At 38.4% G+C, this 21,885-nt stretch overlaps 1 protein-coding gene across 1 annotated transcript in view; it reads right to left on the bottom strand.

Annotated features, from left to right (window-relative positions):
- The window catches only part of LOC126190885 (protein MTSS 2), a 379,404-nt gene that overhangs the window by 30,465 nt on the left and 327,054 nt on the right, over nucleotides 1-21,885 (bottom strand). The window contains exons 6-12 of the mRNA XM_049931492.1: nucleotides 16,945-17,180; nucleotides 16,639-16,746; nucleotides 16,033-16,218; nucleotides 15,328-15,429; nucleotides 13,071-13,260; nucleotides 6,640-6,785; nucleotides 4,604-4,820 (exon numbers count right to left, since the gene is read on the bottom strand). Of these exons, the coding sequence (XP_049787449.1) occupies nucleotides 4,604-4,820; nucleotides 6,640-6,785; nucleotides 13,071-13,260; nucleotides 15,328-15,429; nucleotides 16,033-16,218; nucleotides 16,639-16,746; nucleotides 16,945-17,180 (1,185 nt within the window). The remainder of the gene's footprint in view (nucleotides 1-4,603; nucleotides 4,821-6,639; nucleotides 6,786-13,070; nucleotides 13,261-15,327; nucleotides 15,430-16,032; nucleotides 16,219-16,638; nucleotides 16,747-16,944; nucleotides 17,181-21,885) is intronic.

Here is a 21,885-nt window from a genome sequence, read left to right as displayed (position 1 = left end):
TCACACTTATTTGATTTAGTCACTCTCTCAATCAAATGATCTGTTCTCTGAGGTCCTAGTTCCTTTGCAGCAAACTTTTCCCAGCAATTTACTTTTCTGTTCTCAGAATGAGGTTTCCACTCTGGAGCAACGAGTACACTGATATGAAATTTCCTGGCAGATTAAAGTGGTGTGCTGGGACCGAGACTCAAACTCGAGACCTATGCCTTTTACAGGCAAGTGCTCTACCAATTTAGCTACCCAAGCACGACTAATGACCCATCCTGAAAGCTTTACTTTTCTGTTATCATTTAAAATAAACTCATCATAGTCCATGTTTACGCTGCACATGAAAGCCAATTCCTGCACAGTAAACAACAAACTCTAAATACAAAGTGTCATTTCAGAAAATGATTAAACTCAAATAGTAATGTCTACCAACAAGGTGACTTGACTAGAATACGAATGAGGCGCTGAGATCCGCAAGGGCCTGAAGCACGATGCCATTGGTCCCAAATTTAAGTGAATATCAGAGAAACCAGTGATACAGCTTTTCATCACTTTTCGTATATACAATGTGGTCCTACAGCACACACAAACCCGGCTCACCACAAGACCAACAGATTTCAGAAGCATGAATAAATGCTACAATTTTACAGTCAATGGTGATGTGCTTTAGAACCTCTGATTCTCAGCACCTCAGATGGATTACTGTTTAATAAAATTCATAACTTTATATACTATAACTCTTCCAGAAACCCACAAAATAGATTTACTGTCCAATCTAATTTTACTACAGTATAGTGAATGGATTGGCATATCTTAGGCGTGTGCGATTATCTAGCAGGATTTATGCCGAACAAATGCGGATAAAAATCTGCCACAATGTGCTACCACCTTGTGGCACCGATGTGAACTTCTAGTTTAGTGGCAAAGGCTAGCTGCACACATTGTGAACCGCACACATTGTTTATGAAATCCATACATGTTTGGCCCATAAGGCAATTACATCACACATATTCGGCCCATAAGGCAATTACATCACGAGTTGGCCATGCACAAAATCTCCTTAAAACATGCACAACTGAATATATGCTCTCATGACCCTGATGCCAAGTTTCACAGAGTCTAGAGGGTGAATAGCACGGTAGAGCTAAGTGCCATATCTTTCCGATTGCAGCATATATGTTATATTTAACAGAATTCCAATAAAAATAACCAATAAATTCGCAAGGTGTCAAAAGCTAGGGTGTATCTTACACAGCAGCTACCACTGCCTACTGGAATACTCAGCACAGGGGAACCAGGCCGTGCAGCACAACCAGTTCAGAGGTAGCGGCTGGAACCCTGCCTGCCAGTCCTGGCATCAGTGTAGGGTGATGAAAAACTCTTGCTCTTCTTGGAAAGCAGTGAGCACGTCTGTAGAAGTCAAGGTTTCTGGATAGCATGACTCACTAAAGCACACCCATTACCTTTATCACCTCTACAACACTCGCCCCATTATGTTCCAAGACCTTCCATTTCTTTTCTCCATTTCTTCTCTCCCCTAAAACCTGTCATCTTCTTAATGCTTCATCAACTACTGAATAGGTGACAATTTCTCTACGCTAATACAGTTCAGCTGACAGAAAAGTAATTACTCCAGCTTGATTTCAACCCATAAAGTAATTATTCCATGTGCTGGAATTATAGTGTGGCAAAATGCCATAGTCATTGAGACAGATGTGAGCCCGAGGGGGATTTTAGGAAGATGTGATGAATGACATTGCTGCCTTACAGCGAATTTCACCCAAATCTGAGCTGCATGGAGCACCTGGAAACACTGTCACCATGAGGAGTGTTCAGAGGGTATCAATAGCCGGAACTTTTTTCATCACTAGTTTGCAAAATTTCATTGCAAATGTGGCACTGTATTTAGCTGTAGGGTGGACCAAAACAAGGATGTCCAAGAGTAAGAAATACGCCACGTGTTCTGTAACTACACCACTGGCTAAAAAGCCTCATTTAACTAATTTCAGGAGTTGCCTAAACTTGCAAAACTGAAGAATGGTTCATAGAGGGAAGCAGGTAGATCCAGCAGTGTGTTATTGGCCAATCAAGTTTGCACAATTTATCTTGTTGTTTGTGCATAAGTGCGCCACATTTCATATCACAAACTTTTGCTGTATGATTAGCTGATCAGCAGCTATGACTGCAGAGTTAAGTGTTCAGCAGTTTAGCAAAAGATGCAATTATCAGTCAGTGACAGTTTTATGTTTCAAGAACTTTCTTTTTAATTGTATCTGAGAGCACCTTTTAGCAAGGGAGAAAAAGTGCACTACGTCACAGCAACTTTAGTTTGACTGACAGGACAAGGAATTTGGAATGACCAATCAAACTTACAAGTTATTTAATAAACACAATCGTCATCACATTTAAGTTATTAATTTTTATTTTTTTGATAACCAGTTTTGATCTTCTAAGAGATCATCATTAGATCTATATTCTTTCATGACAGTAGGAATGGAGCTCTAATGATTAACTCTTACAGGATGGCGCACGAAATGTGTTACTAATTTTTTTCTTTCACAATTTACGACGCACAGTAGATATCCCGCTGGGATCTCTACAGCAGTACCAGCAGAGCTTGGAAAAACAATGAGTTACAAAATGACGTGTAATTCACGATACTGCTGCTAGGAGACTAGTAAACAGCAATGGCTGACACTTTAAGACTGAGGACACAGCAACTTTTTCTTGAAACGAAAAGCCTTGCTGTGACCCAGAGGCGTTTTCGACAACAGTTTAACACACGATGGGTCCCTTGCAGGACGATCATCCACATGCTGTATGATAAATTTGTACAGGAAGAAACTGTATTGGAAGCGAAGCGACCTCGGCCTAAGCCTGTTTGTTCACCGGAGAATATTGAAGCGGTACGAGTTGCTGTTCAGAGAAGTCCCGGGAAATCGTGTAGAAAGGCAGCAGTGCAACTGGGAATATCCAGACGCTCTGTTCGACGCCTTCTTAAAAGTGACCTCCTTATGTACCCATACAAGATGACCTGTGCACAGAAGCTCACTGAAAAACACAAGCAGCAGAGACTACTGTTTGCTCAGTGGGCGCAGGATAGGGGAGAAACTCTCAACAACATTTGGTTTTCAGATGAGGCGCATTTTCATTTAGACGGTGTGGTTAACAAACAAAATTTACACTTTTGGGCCACTGAAAACCCACAAGTGCTTCATGAATGACAACATTATACTCCGAGGATTACAGTGTGGGCAGCAATTTCCAGTCATGGACTTATTGGGCCTTTTTCTTTGAAGAAACTGTGAACAGTGAGCGTTATTTGAGCATGCTTCGCAATAGCTTCATTCCACAGCTTCTTGCTACTGCCTTGCCCTTCAAGACGCAGTGGTTCATGCAAGATGGAGCAAGGCCACATACTGCAAACACTGTGTTGGAGTTTTTACACGAGCATTTCGACATGCTGATCATTTCACTTAGGTTTCCAGGTCGCTTCAATGACGGACAAAATTGGCCCCCCAATAGTCCAGACCTCAACCCATATTACTTTTTTCTTTGGGGGTACCTAAAGGAAAAAATTTTCCCAAAACGTCCACGTGATTTAATGGAGCTCAGAAGACTTATTCTTCAAGCTTGCAGTGAAATTACAGAAGAAATGTGCCGTAGGGTAATCACTAACTTCAGTGTTTGTTTGAAGGAAGTTAAGAAATGAAATGGTGGACATATTGAGCATGTGCTGAGTTAGAACAAATCTCCATGGACGGCTCTCCATTGTAGTATATGTTCCTTTCAGATTGTACGGCCAATAAATTTTACATTCAAAAACAAAATGGTAACATTTCGTGTGCCACCCTGTAGAAGGGGCGAAATTGGTCGTCTAAAAACAAAAATTAACAACTTAAATGTGATCACAACAGCATTTATTAAATAAGTTATAATACCAATAAATTGCTATTTTTCCTTGAATAATGTTAAAAAAAATTTAAATTTATAGGTATACATCCTGAAGAAGTTTGTAGGATGCCAAGGATAAAGATATTTCACTGTGGGACACGCCGCTGCTAGGTCTGATGTGAGGCACTTTGACTGTGCTCCAGAAAGCGACTCCTAGATAATTTTTAGTAATGTGAGCATGTTTTCTTTTGACATTTTAGTGTATTGCAGAATTATATTAATTACATAAAATAAAAGAAAGCCAACCACTCTCTCCTACAATGAACTAATGTGCGGAGCTTTGAAACAGTAAACAGTAAATACTATACATACTAGCTTTTGAGCTCTTTCTCTTTTTCTTGTAAGAAGGCACCCAGACACAAAACCCCACAGACCCCCCCCCCCCCCCCACACACACACACACATTTCCATGGCAAGACAGACTACCAGTGGCCACAGGAGTGTGTGTGTGTGTGTGTGTGTGTGTGTGTGTGTGTGTGTGTGTGTGTGAGAGAGAGAGAGAGAGAGAGAGAGAGAGAGAGAGAGAGAGAGAGAGAGTAGATGGTTACGTGCATGAAATCATGTACTTTTACTAGAAAAAGAGCAAGAGTCTGAAAACTGGTGTGAATAGTGTTTTCTGTTACTTGGTTTCCCTCATTTACTGTAACAATATTACTCTTACCCTTGCTTGCAGACTGTTGTGCACCAGGCAAAATAATTTTCGGAGGATCAGTCTTTAAATGAACTGACCGGCCAGCAGCAATAGCTGCCGCAGCCTTCGCAATGCCAGCCTGTGTACTGGCTGATGGTATAGACATTTTTGGTGAGGCAGTTGTTGGTCTTGATGGCCTCTCAAGTGAAGAGCAACGCTGAGGGATCGGTGGCCGAGCATACACAGGCTGTTGCTGTTGTTGTTGTTGTTGTTGTTGTTGTTGTTGTTGTTGTTGTTGCTGCTGCTGCTGCTGCACATAATGAACACTGATCATTAGTAATGTTCATCAAAAGCTACCGACTACTCCCAACAAATCAATTAATTAAATCCAACAATGGAAAATCTGGGATACAATAATGACAATATTATGAAAAGGATAGTTGCTACTCTCCTTATAGCAGAGATAGATGCTCAATCACAGAAGGGCATAACAGAAAGACTTTCAAAGAAGTCTTTCAGCCAAAAAGGCCTTCGTCGCGCACACACACACACACACACACACACACACACACACACACACACACACAGAGAGAGAGAGAGAGAGAGAGAGAGAGAGAGAGAGAGAGAGAGAGAGAGAGAGAGACTGTAGCTGCTAAGGCATGCACGTGTGCGCATTTATTCTGATGAATGCCTGTTCAAATGAAAGCTTTGTCCGACAGTCTTTCCATTGTGCCTATCTGTAACTTAGCATCTCTGCTGTAAGAAGAGTTGTGCCTATCTAACTTAGCATCTCTGCTGTAAGAAGAGTAGCAACTATCCTTCTCATAATATTGTCAATTAATTAAATGTAATACAATACGTACAATACGGATTGGCAGAAAATACTTGCCAAGCGGTGGCAGGAGAAAACACACAGGTAAGGTTTAGGAAACGGGAAGAGTTAAAAACAAAAGTCACTCAATCTCAGGTCAGTGGAGACTTGCTGGATGGGAAGAGAAGAGGAGACCAATTGTTGGTGCCTGCACCAGTCAAGATTAAAAACCTGACAACTTAAAAAATAAAAGGGAGTGAACAAAAGGGGTAGTCACTATTTTAAAAGGAAGGCTGAGACCACACAAATTAACATAAATTCAAGACAGGTGAGTTATGAGAATGAAATAAATGATGTTGGTGCTCTGCGAGATGACAGTCGTGACCTCAGTGCCTGTTTCACCCCATGTGCCGTCTGGTTTCTCCCACCTGATGAGTTTCTTACAACTATGCATGTGGGTACCGGCTTAACAATATGTGCTTTGTCCTCACCACACATGTAGCCTAAAGTAAGTTAATTTCTGAAGTATTGACCTTTCTTTTCAGTACTTGTTCTTTTTCTTCTCAATCTTATTTTTATTCTTTGTCTTATTTTTATTTTTCTATATCTTTTGTATTCCAACTTGCATTTTTCCCTGCAACCCGGGGTTCTGAGTGACTTTTCCATAACTCTTCCCATCTCCTAAACCTCGCAAGTCCTTTTCCTTCAACCCTTCTACCAGAAGGAGCTACTGGCTCCAGAAGCTTCCACATTTCCTCTTTCTTTTGTGTGTGTTTATTCCTGCCACCACTTGAAGAGAATTTTTTTATGTATCCACAATATATTATATTGACAAACACTGATTAATGTAATGAAATAAATAGTTAACTAAAGTAAAATTCACAAAATATTATTAAAATAAAATACACAGAGAAATCTCTAAATCCTCACAATACAGAAATGGCTTAGAACAAATGTAAGTATAGTTCAACTATTTATTATCAGTTGTGGTGTTCAATTGACAATTATGGACTTTCACCGTTATATACCTGCAAAAGAAAAATTAAGCAGCACTAACCAAATTTGTGGTAAAAGATGTATAAATTCACAAGGAGCTTAAATGAATCTTTATCTAATGAACTTGCAGGTCCCCATAACCATTACACTTTAAGTAAGGCAGCATTTAATGTGGTCACATTGTGGAATACCATGAACTGAGACCTAAGTTAGTGTAAAATCTATAACATACCTTGTTAACAGACTGTCTTAACTGAACAGACCCATCATCTGTTGTTGCTGTAGTTGATGTTGCAGCTGCCACTCCCAATGCAGAAACTGGACTCACTGGCTGTGAGTGGCTTGCTTCAGGTGCTTGGAATGTGTATACTGTTAGTGGCGGTCTCTGATGACCACGTTCGTATGCTGAAAAAGGCAATTGTGTTCCCTGTACGGAAGCAAAACCTTGACATAACACAGTTTTCTATATCCTTAATGTAGTCTGCCAACAAAGTAAATTATGAGGAAAAATCGTGTACTTGCAAATTTATGTACAGTGATAGGAGGAAGTGTTATGAATAATGCACTTAAAAAAAAAAAAAAGGGGGTCAGCGTCGCGTGTGTGTGTGTGTGTGTGTGTGTGTGTGTGTGTGTGTGTGTGTGTGTGCCCTAGCAAAAATGTTTTACAATACAAAAAAAATTAAACTACATTGACTTTCCTACAATAAAGGTACCAATAACTTTTTTTCTCTAAGGCTAATAGTTTCTGCATTGTTGGGGGATGGGAAAGTCGCAGATTTTAAAAATAGTGTTTTAATGGTATAAAATAAATTTTTACTTTTAAACAAAGTGGTTTAAGCACAAATATTAAATGTGTGTGCTATATCGAAGTGCAGTTGAGTCATATTAAGGGATAAGCAGGGGAATATATCAGGTGATGCCTACCCCACAGATGACAAGAAACAGCTACAGAGTCTTTCACAATATCATATCAAGAATCCTTAGCATGTCTTATGGATCACAGGCAACACAGTGTGCTGACCTGTCTGGGGATGTTTACTTTCCACTAAGTGCATTAACACTAAATTGAATATAGATATTAGTTAGTAATTCAAGAAACACATACAGACAGACTCTACATATATCTCTGCACACTATTCTACACAGCTGGAGAGAAAATTGATTCTCCATCATCCCGTACACCAGTTGTAGCATTCTTCCAGGAATGAGCACTGCTCACTTTTGATTTTGTAGACAGACTCAAACTCCATAGCATTTCCTATCCAGTTCTCTTATGTGAGCAGACAAAGTAAGTTCCCTGAGCTTCTGTATAGATATAGTGGAGTTATTTTCAGCTTATTTAGTGAATACTTATTTGCAGAAATTATGTGAGCTTCTGCGTAAAATGAGTTCCTATAAACAATGTCAGAGAAGTTTATAATTTGTAATTTTGTTGGGAACGGGATTGGACTGATAAATGTGGCCTACAACATGCTATTAAGACATGTAATTGTGTTGTAGTCACTTTATGTTCAATTATTGATTGATCAGTAAGATATTGCAATTCCCTCACCATAAACTGTGTTACTGGTATATTGTGTAAATTTCTCACATTCAGGAATTGCTGGCACTTTTAGAATGGGCTGCAATGAGTGGAGCCATTTACTGTGCATCTACAGCATATCTTGCAAGACAGATGTGAATATATCTCACGGAATGGGACTGACCCTATTTAAGTCGAGAACATGAATCTACTACAATGCATTGCTTGACTTACATGGAGATATCTGAAGATAAAAAAAAAGCAGGTGACCTGCTTTTGTTACAAAGGGAGATCTATGATTAATCTTCCTGGCCTCTTAAGATGTTTGGAAAGCGGAGGCTGGCGAGATGCATTAGATACCCCTTATATTACAGTTGGGACAGGCTCTTCAGTGAGACAGGCAGTTGACAGTGCCAACTGTTCAACATTTTTACACAACAGCAGCAAATGAGCACTCATCTAATAAACTGGAAATATCGATACTACGTAAACACTTGTTCAAGGAAGTTAATTTTGCATATTCACACAAAAGAAATAGACAGGAAATGCTGGGAAGCTATATCCAGTCTGCAAATCAAAAAGTAAGCAGTACTCTTGATGGCGGAAGCTGCCTTTGCCAGAAGAACGTAACAGCTGCCATACGTGCTTTAGCACTGTAAAAAAGTGTTTAGAGCTGTACATAGATTCCATCCATTTGCATCTCTTGTGTTAGTTTTATTTCTCACTCATATCTGGGTTCCATGTACTGTTAACACATTGTGTTGAAAATAAACACCCTAAGCAAGTCTGCACACTGTGTTGCCAGTGATTCATAAGGAGGCTGCAGAGGATCGGTTTAACATTGCGAAACACCATGTAGTTGCTTCTCACACTGTCAGGCACATACGTGGAATCACTTCCTCCATCTTCAGTTCGCAGACTTATGAAGGAGTGCAGTACATGACCACAATCTAGCTACCTACCTTCCCCTCATCATCAACACACTATTTTTTAATTATATGCAATTTTTCCACATCCTGCAATGCAGAAACTTATAGCCGTATTTCTTTTTTGTATTGTAAGAAGTTTCATGTAGTTCACTTTTGTTCTGGGAAATATTTTCACTACATACAACAATTTTCCAGTTAAAAAAAAAAAGTGATCTTCAAACACCCCCACACGCCAATGCTCACACCCCACCAGCCAAGATTTTTAGTATACTGTTCACGATACTCCTTCCTACCACTGTACAAAAATTTTCAACCACTATTTTTCCACCGTATTTGATCTTTTTTGGTCTTCGTTGACTGGGCTAATGATCCCAGCAAGAAAACTTGGGCCTCACTATCAGCTTTCTACTATACAATCCTTATGATCCTTTATGATTGCCAGGTAGTTCTGATTTCCACCACACAAAACCTGCAGTGTTGTTGATAATCACTGAAATACATCTAGATGATGAGTGGCTGGAGAAAAAATGTGAACTGCATAATTTGGCATAAAGTATGCTTATCCAAAACAGTCCACTCACCCCCTTCCTAGTAGTTTCTTAAATATTACATTCATGTTGTAATACCATTTGCTATTTTAATCTGCTTACCCAAAAACTAGGCAGTGGGTTTCAGCCAGTGCTAGCTGCTGAGGTTACAGGCACAGGCACAGCAGATGCTGCACCACAAAGGTGCCTGCTGACTGCCTGTGTGCAGGAGCCTCCCCATTAAAAGTGACTACTACATGGTACTGGGACTGGGGGGGGGGGGGGGGAAGCAGATTGTTGCAGTTCTTCACCAATGAACTTTGTATGGGCCTTTTGTGCCATTGCACTGTATGACCACAGCAAAATTTTCGTGTTGGGTATTATTATTATTTCTTTATTTTCTCAGGTTTTATGGCTGGTCAAAAATGGAAAGTGACGCGGACCTTGATCAAGTGTGACTTCCTTTTAACTGTACGGTATATGTTATATTGCATTTAGGAGCTTTCGGGTAATTGAACATGTATCAATAATTACAGATTTCTGTAGCTGTATATATAAGTTTGGATGTAGCTGTATTGCATTGATGTACTGGTGGATATTGTGTGGTATGACTCCTGTAGTTTATAGTATAATTGGTATAATGTCAACTTTATCCTGATGCCACATGTCCTTGACTTCCTCAGCCAGTTGGATGTATTTTTCAATTTTTTCTCCCGTTTTCTTTTGTATATTTGTTGTATTGGATATGGATATTTCGATTAGTTGTGTTAATTTCTTCTTTTTATTGGTGAGTATGATGTCAGGTTTGTTATGTGGTGGTGTTTTATCTGTTGTAATGGTTCTGTTCCAGTATAATTTGTATTCATCATCCTCCAGGACATTTTGTGGTGCATACTTTTATGTGGGAATGTGTTGTTTTATAAGTTTATGTTGTAAGGCAAGCTGTTGATGTATTATTTTTGCTACATTGTCATGTCTTCTGCGGTATTCTGTATTTGCTAGTATTGTACATCTGCTTGTGATGTGATCTACTGTTCCCATTTGTTGTTTGCAAAGTCTGCATTTAACTGTTGTGGTATTGGGATCTTTAATAATATGCTTGCTGTAATATCTGGAGTTTATTGTTTGATCCTGTATTGCAATCGTGAATCCTTTCGTCTCACTGTATATATTGCCTTTTCTTAGCCATGTGTTGGATGCGTCTTGATCGACGTGTGACTGTGTTAGATGATACGGGTGCTTGCCATGTAGTGTTTTCTTTTTCCAATTTACTTTCTTCATATCTGTTGATGTTATGTGATCTAAAGGGTTGTAGAAGTGGTTATGAAATTGCAGTGGTGTACCCGATGTATTTATATGAGCGATCGGTTTGTGTATTTTGCAGGTTCTGCTCGTTCTATAAAGAATTTTCTTAAATTGACAACCTGTCCATAATGTAGGTTTTTATGTCAATAAATCCCCTTTCTCCCTCCTTTCTGCTTAATGTGAATCTTTCTGTTGCTGAATGTATGTGATGTATTCTATATTTGTGGCATTATGATCGTGTAAGCGTATTGAGTATTATTATTATTATTATTATTATTATTAGGGAAAAGTAAATTTGAAAGTAGTTGATCAGAAATGCAAAAGAGAAAATGTGCAAGTTTCAGAATTGAGAAAAAAGACAAAAGGGACACACGTGCGCATATAATAGAGGGAAACATTCCCTGTGGAGGAAGCATATGTCTGCTTGTGTCTGTATACGTGTGGATGGATATGTGTGTGTGTGTGTGTGTGTGTGTGTGTGTGTGTGTGTGATGAAAAGTAAAATTTTACATGACTGAAGAATATTTATCAAGGCTGAAAGTAAGCTTCCACCTATATGAAATATACCACAGAATGGTAGCTGCCCTCAGTTTCTCAAAAGCAGACCTGATGATGACCCACGGAAGGCCATTACACATACACCCAAAACATTCAATAACTTCTGTGATGTTTTACATTTATAAGTAATGACTCTTGCTTATATAACGGTTTCCTCCACACATCAACACATTCTGCAGTAGGGAAGAGTGTAAAATTACACCATGTAAACCCCACTTAATGTTTCCATAAATTCCACTTCCTACCATGACTGGTTTATGCTGCCTCCTCTCATTGTTTTCACTGATAGTATGTTATTTGTATACATAATAAAGTGAGCTGCTTAGCAGAGAGAACCTATTCAGATGTCTTCCTGTATCAGTATTTTTACTCTTTCTTCCACTATTATTTTTAGCAGATTAAGTTCTCTCATAACTTGTGTATTCTGTGAAGTTTCTAGATTTGTTACTGTTCCAAACAAAATTGGCACCAGCAACTTTTTCAAACAGAAATCTGCTACTCTCAATGTGACAGAATATCAATATACCATCACATTAACCCCAAGTACACTGAAAGGACAAACACTTTGATACAGCACAAGAAAAGACAAGGTTAGAGTGTTTTTAGGGAGGAGGTTGAGGTCAGGTAAAATTTCACAGACAGGATATGATCCTAAAAGCTCATTTTATCCAGTCATCTTAGAAGGCACTATGTCAAGCACTGGTGTCAGATAACTAAGAGTTTACAATGCTGTGTTAGCAAGGAAACATTTAATGAGTGAGTGACACCAGATGAAGACTAGTCAACACTAACAAGTACTTAAACAGAAAGAAGGTTTTCTTCCCATTTTAATCCTTTTACTTCTTATTTAATGTCATGTTATGAATTATGGTTTGTTGTGGCCTTTTCAAATTCATTGCTTGACTTCTTTTCACTTTAGCCTACATTTGCACACAACTACTAATTACCCATGTGCAAAGTCCTGTAATTAACTGTATATATTTTTTGAGACTTTTTTAACTACCTGTCATTTGAAAGAGAGATTACTTAACATGATACACAGAAGAAAAATTAAGTGAAGAGGGCAGGAAATTCAATGTAACAACTTCAACAGAAGTATCTTAGAAAAAGAAATTCTGGGGCATGTGCAAAAGATGCAGATGGTTACATCAAGAAAGCAATGTCTTTAGTGCCCGGTGATGAATTTGAATCTCTTCCTTATTATCCATTTTCAGCAATTCTGTCTCAGTACTTTCCTTGTGAATACAACATGGACACCACATGAAATTCTGTGCTTTGTAGTTTTCATAGTTCTCTTATATCCTTCCCCAATTTAATGTTGAAGTTAAATATGAACTCCTGTTGAGTAATACCAAAGCAAAGTTAGAACAAGTTACAGCATCATAAGTGTGCATGTTGCTGCATTTGACATCTTCCTGCACATTTTATGCATATGTCTTCAGGATAAGATATTCTGATATCCACATTGTGCTGAAGTAAAACAAATAATCTTAAACCATTATCTTTAGAGTTTATATGAGTTTAGAACAAATGGAGAGAGGCAGTAACTCTTCCTGACAGACAGCAAGGAATGATAATGATTCATAAACACTCAAATAACTTATTTTCCACATGAGCCACATGCCCTATTCTGTTAGTATCCACAATGAACTACAATGGCACTGCTAACAACTTTTGATTGCCAAACATAAGCTGAGCATACATGTACTGCTATTATATATTGATAAATCCACACACGTACCAATATTATATATCGATACAAAGTTCTATCAGTTATGGCCTTCCATTAATAATATATGGTTCACATATCCACATACATTTTAAGTAACTACCAAATGGCAAAGTATACCTGATGAAATTGTATGTGGACGATCATTCATAATTGCTGTGGCAGCACGCTCAAACTGTAGAGTCTCTTGTAGATTTGGCCAGGTTGAAGTAGTTGTGGGAAGCGTGCTGGTTGAACTGGCACTCACAAAAGGGGCTGATGGTGTACTGGGGTTACTACCACTGCTGCTCTGTTCAGAAGCATTTGACACCTGCAACAAAAACAATAATATTCTGCTACAAGGAAACCAATTCAGACAAAGAATGTGTCAACATGAACAAGTTTACAACTACTACTCAATGTAGTTACTGTGTGAGGGTTAAGAACACATGGGCAAGGCAAATAGTTCTCAGCCTGGTAGGTACTTCTCAAATAATGTGAATGATTTTTTTTATTTTCTTCTTGCCGAACATTTTTCTCTGTGTGTCTATTTGGTACATGGATACTTATTTCTGAAGTAGCTAAGATGTGTTTTTCATTCAAATTTGTAAACTGTACTACTCTGCCATCAAGCAATTCTTTGATTAGGTCATTGTATTATCTACAGAAATTTTAAGAAGTTTTTGTTCATTTTCAATAGTTCAAAACATAGCTAGTCTTATTTAATTATAGCCTTTTTAAGATAATCCACACGAAGAATATCCTCATGTTGTTGTTGTCTTCAGTCCTGAGACTGGTTTGATGCAGCTCTCCATGCTACTCTATCCTATGCAAGCCTCTTCATTTCCCATATCCTCATATTGTAATCATATATATGGAAATATCCAGATAGTGCACATTATAGCATTGGATGTTTATCTATTAAAGGTATACAATATAGCTGACACCTCGTCAAAGGAAAGTAAGTTAAATTTAACTCTAAGATTTAAGGACAAAAATGCTTTGCATAATGTGGATGTTGCATTTGTTGAATGCTGAGTAAAAGCAAATGTGAAAAACTTCTCGGCAATGTGTGGATTGCAGTAATATGATATGAATAATTTTGTGTACTTATTTGGTACTATGGGTGAGACGTAGGTTCATTTCCAAACAGAATTGAAATTGTAGTCAACAAAAGTGAATGGAATCTGATGGCCTGGCACCAAAGAGCTTACCCCCCAACAACTATTCTGGGATCATCATGGCCAGCAGTTTCTTAGCTGCAATAAGAATTGCTCTTTTTGATTACATCACGAAAGGTAAATGATTTTTAAACTATACCCACATATGCTCGTTTAACTGGGGGAAGAAAAAAAAACTGCTAGAAGAAGCTTCAACTACAAAGCACAAATATTTTTCTCTCTTTATCAGGGCAATTCAACTAACCACAAGAGGGATTTGCAGTGCAAAAATTTAATGATCTCAAAGCACAAACTGATTCAGTTTCCAGCCTGCTCAACAGATTTACAGCCCACTTATAAATGAAGCTTTGACCATATGTGTTATCTAGAGCCTAATGGAGAAATTATTGCACTCTTAGATACACTTAGCACAGAATCACACTTCAGACTCACTGGAAAGACATAGAAGAAATTGCCAAGAATGTAATGTGTTTTAACTTACAGTAATTTTCCAATGTCAGGCTGAGAGCTTTCCACCTTGTCCTTATTCATGTCTCAGAAAAGTTGAGAGTTCCACTAATACTCCTCTACCCACTAACATCCACCCCCACCCCCAAAACAAAAACAGAAAATTAATAGATGTTATTTGAACACTATATTAGTGCAACAGATAACCCACCTGCAAGTCCCAGCATTTAAATAGATAAAAGTGTAACCTTTATATGATGTGTTCCAGGCATTTTAAAGGAGCATTGTATATTGCTTTTGTTTCTATTCCAGCAAATACTGCAATAATACTCCATTGTCACTCTCAACCTTGATCATACATGAGATGGTACAATGGCAGCTTCACCTATTCCATGGAATTACATATGTTCTTAGTGTATAAGCCTCCAATGCTAAAACACTCTATGAAACTGCAGGCTTGTCAGCAGCCCATCTTATATCTGCTGAATATACTCTTTATCTTCTTTTGAGAAACCTACCTATCATTATTAGCATGTGGCACTCAGCCAGAATTTGTCTAGCAGTGCATCACAGTCACTGTACTGAAAGGCACAAGAAGGGTTACGTAACTGTTAGAACTGTTAGTAACGCTGGAAAATTAGTGCACAGCATAATATAGCTATGAACAACTTTTGATTTTCAAGCAGCACATGCTGATCTACCAGAGCATGACCACACAGAACAATCACAAACAGCAAACTTTAAGGGAAACAACTTTAATTCCTAACTACCTGTACTGCCGGTGGCCGCACAAACAGCGTATCCTGTGATGTGAAGCCCGAATCCTGGGAAGAAACACTGGATATGCGTGGTAAGCTTGCAGGCAGGGGATGCTACATAGAGAAACATCAGATGCAATCACATCAAAGAAAGAAGAAAACTTAAAATAAAAAATTAAAAAAAAACACTAAATAAAAAACCAGTATGAAGCCGAAATTAATTGAAAACAGTAGTCTGTTGCAAAAAGTATGGCAAATTAGAAACAAATATGTTAAGAAAATATAAAATGTTTTAAGCATCAGCTGATATACAAAGAACTGCACAATTTAATAATGTTAATACGCATGCTCCAAACAAAGTTCAGATACCTAAGATCAATACCTACAGATCTTGTGATAACAAAAAATTACACTAGGACACACAGATTTACTCTCTTTCCAAACCAGTAACTTACCAAAAAAAAAAAAAAAAGAGAGAAATACTAATAGTTGTTCTGTAGGCAAAAAGTTAAGTGGGTCGCTAAAGTGTAATCTATGATATTTAGATCCAAAAACTGTAAACTAAGTAAAACCAACAAATTCAGTTACACAATACTGAAACAAGCAGGCAGGTAAACCTATATGCATTCCAAGGAAGAAAAATTAACACTGTATGCATGACATGCACCGTCTGAAAGTTCATCAAGTATAAAATGCATAAGAAAGTTATCACAATACCTGAGACAATGACCGATGCCAGTAATGGTGACTTGGAGAATGATGTGACTTGCTACTGCCACTGGAAGAACTGTTAAGTGAGCTGATGCTACACATGCTCGATTTTCGTGACCCAAGAGAGCTGGGACTGCTTGGTGGTGTTTGGAATGACCAGTTGCTATCAGAGCCCTTTAGATCTGCAATCACCTGAAAAACAGGAAATATGTTCATAGAAGAGTTGTTATATCCCCAAATGGAAAAAAAAATTGGTTCTTGGACAACTATTGATATAAATTAATTTTAGCAGCTGCCAACATTCAGTAATAACTGAATGTAAATATATGTATACATTATTTTATACATAAATATTTTAAGTGACTGACATTTCTTTTATTGACAAGTAGTTGTAATAGTAAGAACCCACATTCCCCCTGATACCAAGTAGAAGGTGGTAACTTCAGCAGCTTAGCTGTTAGTGATATCTCAAATTTACAGTTAAAAAATTAAAGAGGTGTTATTTTGATCATTCAAACTTGATGATTGAACTTTTAACAGCAATCCCACTGAACGTTACTGTAGATTAGCGCAGAACCATAATACCTTACTTGGATAGAGCCAGCTACTCACTTGTTCACTTGCAGGTGGTAGTGTGTATGGGTCAGCTGTATGTTTCTGAATTTGATCAACAACTTCTTGAAGATGTGACAGCTCCGACAGCATGGCAACTTCTTCATCCTGTGCAATGATAAATATTATGATCGTCTTCTGCTTTCAATTTGGTTAAAATGATTAACCAACACTTAGTTTCAACATTGGGTTGCGAGTCACAAAATATATTTTTTTCTAAGAAATCAATGTCTGTTCTACAATAACATGTTTTCATCTATTCAGTAGTTAATTTGCTTTTGCTTTATATTTTCACTTTAAACTCACCACAACCGGTTTCAAGAAAGCAACCAACAGACAGTATCTGCTGCGTTCTTCTACAAGTGCCTCACGCACTGCCTTCTTTTCCGTTTCCTCCAAAAGTTGCCGGCGTTCATTCACGTCTTGCAAGCAGCTCTCTACCCTGCGCTGCAATTCACCATTCTTACCCTTTCGAGCTTTCTTTTGCAATCGCAGAGTATCTGTTGATCGCTTCTTTAGTTCAGCACGGGCACGTTTGTATTCTGGAAAGAAAGAAAACATTAAGAATTCTTACCTTACATCAGTCTTAATCTAGATGGAACACAGTTTGTATACTATAAATTATTAAAAGCTCTGTGTGACATGCAAATTAACTATTTACACTTAAGTATTCTCAAACTCTAATTTAGTCCACAAGCTCAATCATCATAGTATAAGGTACCCCTTATTTGCAGGTAAGAGTGCATTTCACTTTCTTTCCAGTTTTGCTGTTTCACACATGTGAAGCGCTGCAGTACCTATGGAGTAAGGAGTGAGTGGTAGGTTCCCATACTGGCTAGCAGTGACAGTTAGCCATCTGGTGCTTTCAGCGCCAGTGGAATGTGCTGCAGAAGCAGAAACCGCTTGTAGCGACAGTAAAGAGATAAGTAGGGAAAGAACATTTATGCTGGCGTGAATCAAGTAATTTGTTGTTAATAAGTATTTGCCAACATAAGTTGCCTTTTGCTACTTAGTCATTAGTAGGAGTCTATGGGTCATAATTACTACCTTTCAGTAATTTTACAATGCCAGGAAACGTTGATTTAATAAACGAATGAATAATTTTTGCACAGTCGAAGATGTACGATCTTATAAGAACTATACAAACTACATGCTCAAGTTACAGACTGTGTGCCATAGTCTGAAGTCTGTCAATAGGATGCCTTTTGATCTTGTCATGCAGTAGACAATGTTCTCATAAACCGTTAATAGTTAGCTCATAATCACTGTGAGGTTGATTTTACGGTGTTTCCTAAATAAATGCACCATAATGGCACCCCAAAAAAATTATTCGGAAAAAAAGCTATACCTTTTCCCCACTTCATTACATAAAACATAGACAGTAGTATCGCACTTTCAGAACCCGACAGCTCTGCAAGAGGAAATAAGAACTAAAAGAGCGTCTCCGCATAACGGGTAGGAAGAACTTCTAGGCAGCAGCTCTCTAAGTCAATTGAAGACTGAACGGCTCAATTATCGCGAAACTTGGGAGGGAAAGAGTGGCCAGCTACTCTATATACCTCTTGTATCACCATCTACAGACTCACCGGTTAATCTGGGACATTTATGGAGGCTTAGCATGAGTGGAGGGTTCTTGCAGTGGAACAGGCACCACTCTAGGTTACAATTTAACACGTCGTGAAATAATACGAATGGCTAGTTACTGAACTGCACAGCAAATACGGCAAACAGAAAATTCACAATAGCTAAGTTTTTATAGTGTTCGTCAGATTATATACTGATGTAATGTCTCCTTCATATTTTCATGAAGTTACAGTACAAGTCTAATACAAAGGGACGAACAATGAAATATTCAAATTCTATATATCAAAAAACAATTAAGAAAGACAATAAACGACTTTTTAAGATTCTTGAGATAAAGTTCTATGTTTCTCAAGTTGTTTGAAAGGCACTGGACACTGACCTATTTATCATCTAAAATAGAGGTCAAATAATTTGGTTATTCCAGTTGACATCCAAGCCTCATCATGTGAAAATGTACAAGTGTTATGGCAGCACCATAAGCATGTATTCTGGTCTCTCTTCATAATACAGCAGCAACCAAAAGTTACAGCATACTGCCATGTAATTCCGATAACTATGGCATAACCTAGAACTGGTCACACAAGTGTTTTGTATGCAGTTTTCTTTACAGCTACACAGAACATTCCCAAACCCACCCTGTTCCCCAACTGCTTTTGGGTATTCATATCTTGTACTGCTTCTCAGCATTACCTCTAAATACCTGTACAATATAACATGCTGAAGACTGCATCTTAAGTGAACACTTTGTGTTGCTGATCCAATCTGACAAGACATTAGAGGTCTTATCTCATTTTCTTTGGGATGCACACTGTACATACAGATTACTTCTACATGGCTATTCTATAATTCACACTTAAGTGCCTGGTCAGAGACTTCATCAAACCAATTGCAGACTATTTTTCTAGCATTTTCGATTTCAGAGAAGAAAGTCTGTGATTAAATTTCATGAAAAGATCATGCCGCAATGAAAAAGTCCATTGTTTTAAACACTGCCACCCAACTGGGGTATCATATCTGTTACTCTCTTACGACAACACGAAGCAAGAAGGCCATCTTAGACCTTTTTTGATGTACTCTGTTAATTCTATATGATAAGGATCCATACCACGCAGCAAAACTCTAGAAGAGTACAGGTAAATGTAGTGTAGGCCGTCTCTCTAGTAGACGTGTTGCACCTGAGAAGTGTTCTACCTACGAAATACACTCTGTGGTTTGCCTTTCTCACAACATTTTCAGTGCATGGTTCCAATTTAAATTGTGTGTGTCTAGTAACTTTGCTTCAGTGACATTGTCATTGGTAAAATTATCACTGCTGCCATGCAGTGAAGTTATTGATAGTGTCATGATGTTGGTATGCTTTACACATGAGAAGAATCTTTTCGAATTTTCTACCACATCGAGAATGAATTTCTTTGTAGAAACTATTAAAATCATCTTGCACTGAAGTATATGCTAAATTTTGTACTGCTTTGAGTTCTTATAACAGTGTCCTGTATATTTTCATTTCTCTATGGACGAGTCCCCCCCCCCCCCCCCCCCCCCCGACCCAGAGATGCCTGGCATACTAACATCCCCCGCAAAATATGTCAAGAGTAGCCCACAAATGCTATATTTACAACTGCCAAATATGCTGTATGCAGAGTTTCCTCACTGTAGTGTGTGTCAGCAACAGGTGTATGTACAGACCTGTGGAGATGAGCACTGTTCACAAACAGTACACTGCATCAATGGAAATTGTTTATGTCCCTCTGCCATATCAAAAGAATAATATTCTTTGTATCCTGCTACTGGAGTTATTGAACTGATTGCTTGTCAGAGACAAAATAAAAGGCTTGAATATTTTAATACATACTTAAGTTTTTGAATTTAGTAGAACATTTCCAGATCTTCACTTTTTCGGTAACCCCCTGGTCTGGATAAACGAGGATCTTGTATAGTAAGAATTCCCTGCAAATTAAGTGTTTTAACTGTTAAGCATAGTCCACCAATGACACTACTACATGTCCGGAACGTCACTGGAGTTTTTATTTCTTATCCCCAACAGATTGCCGTTCCACTTTTTCCGCAACTTTCCCAAAATCTATTCTTCAAAGTATTGTGTGTCTGCTATCCCCCCCCCCCCCCCAATGAACCATGGACCTTGCCGTTGATGGGGAGCCTTGCGTGCCTCAACAATACAGATAGCCGTACCGTAGGTGCAACCACAACGGAGAGGTATCTGTTGAGAGGCCAGACAAACATGTGGTTCCTGAAGAGGGACAGCAGCCTTTTCAGTAGTTGCAGGGGCAACAGTCTGCATCATTGACTGATATGGCCTTGTAACACTAACCAAAACGGCCTTGCTGTGCTGGTACTGCGAACGGCTGAAAGCAAGGGGAAATTACAGCCGTAATTTTTCCCGAGGGCATGCAGCTTTACCGTATGATTAAATGATGATGGCGTCCTCTTGGGTAAAATATTCCAGAGGTAAAATAGTCCCCCATTCGGATCTCAGGGCGGGGACTACTCATGAGGATGTCGTTATCAGGAGAAAGAAAACTGGCGTTCTACCGATCGGAGCGTGGAATGTCAGATCCCTTAATTGGGCAAGTAGGTTAGAAAATTTAAAAAGGGAAATGCATAGGTTAAAGTTAGATATAGTGGGAATTAGTGAAGTTCGGTGGCAGGAGGAACAAGACTTTTGGTCAGGTGAATACAGGGTTATCAATACAAAATCAAATAGGGGTAATGCAGGAGTAGGTTTAATAATGAATGAAAAAAATAGGAGTGCGGGTAAGCTACTACAAACAGCATAGTGAATATTGTGGCCAAGATAGATACGAAGCCCAAATCTACTACAGTAGTACAAGTTTATATGCCAACTAGCTCTGCAGATGATGAAATTAATGAAATGTATGATGAGATAAAAGAAATTATTAAGGTAGTCAAGGGAGACGAAAATTTAATAGTCATGGGTGACTGGAATTAGACAGTAGGAAAAGGGAGAGAAGGAAACGTAGTATGTGAATATGGATTGGTGCTAAGAAATGAAAGAGGAAGCCGCCTGGTAGAATTTTGCACAGAGCACAACTTAATCATAGCTAACACTTGGTTCAAGAATCATAAAAGAAGGCTGTATACATGGAAGAAGCCTGGAGATACTGACAGATTTCAGACAGACTATATAATGGTAAGACAGAGATTTAGGAACCAGGTTTTAAGTTGTACGACATTTCCAGGGGCAGATGTGGACTCTGACCACAATCTATTGGTTATGAACTGTAGATTAAAACTGAAGAAACTGCAAAAAGGTGGGAATTTAAGGAGATGGGACCTGGATAAATTTAAAGAACCAGAGGTTGTACAGAGTTTCAGGGAGAGCATAAGAGAACAATTGACAGGAATGGGGGAAAGAAATACAGTAGAAGAAGAATGGGTAGCTTTGAGGGATGAAGTAGTGAAGGCAGCAGAGTATCAAGTAGGTAAAAAGACGAGGGCTAGTAGAAATCCTTGGGTAACAGAAGAAATATTGATTTTAATTGACGAAAGGAGAAAATACAAAAATTCAGTAGGTGAAGCAGGCAAAAAGAAATACAAACGTCTCAAAAATGAGATCAACAGGAAGTGCAAAACGGCTAAGCAGGGATGGCTAAAGGACAAATTTAAGGATGTAGAGGCTTATCT

This window comes from Schistocerca cancellata, chromosome 6 (genome assembly GCF_023864275.1).
Source record: "Schistocerca cancellata isolate TAMUIC-IGC-003103 chromosome 6, iqSchCanc2.1, whole genome shotgun sequence".
Lineage (NCBI taxonomy): Eukaryota > Metazoa > Arthropoda > Insecta > Orthoptera > Acrididae > Schistocerca > Schistocerca cancellata.
The sequence above is the reverse complement of the archived record's forward strand: the minus strand, read 5'-3'. Positions and strand labels throughout refer to the sequence as shown.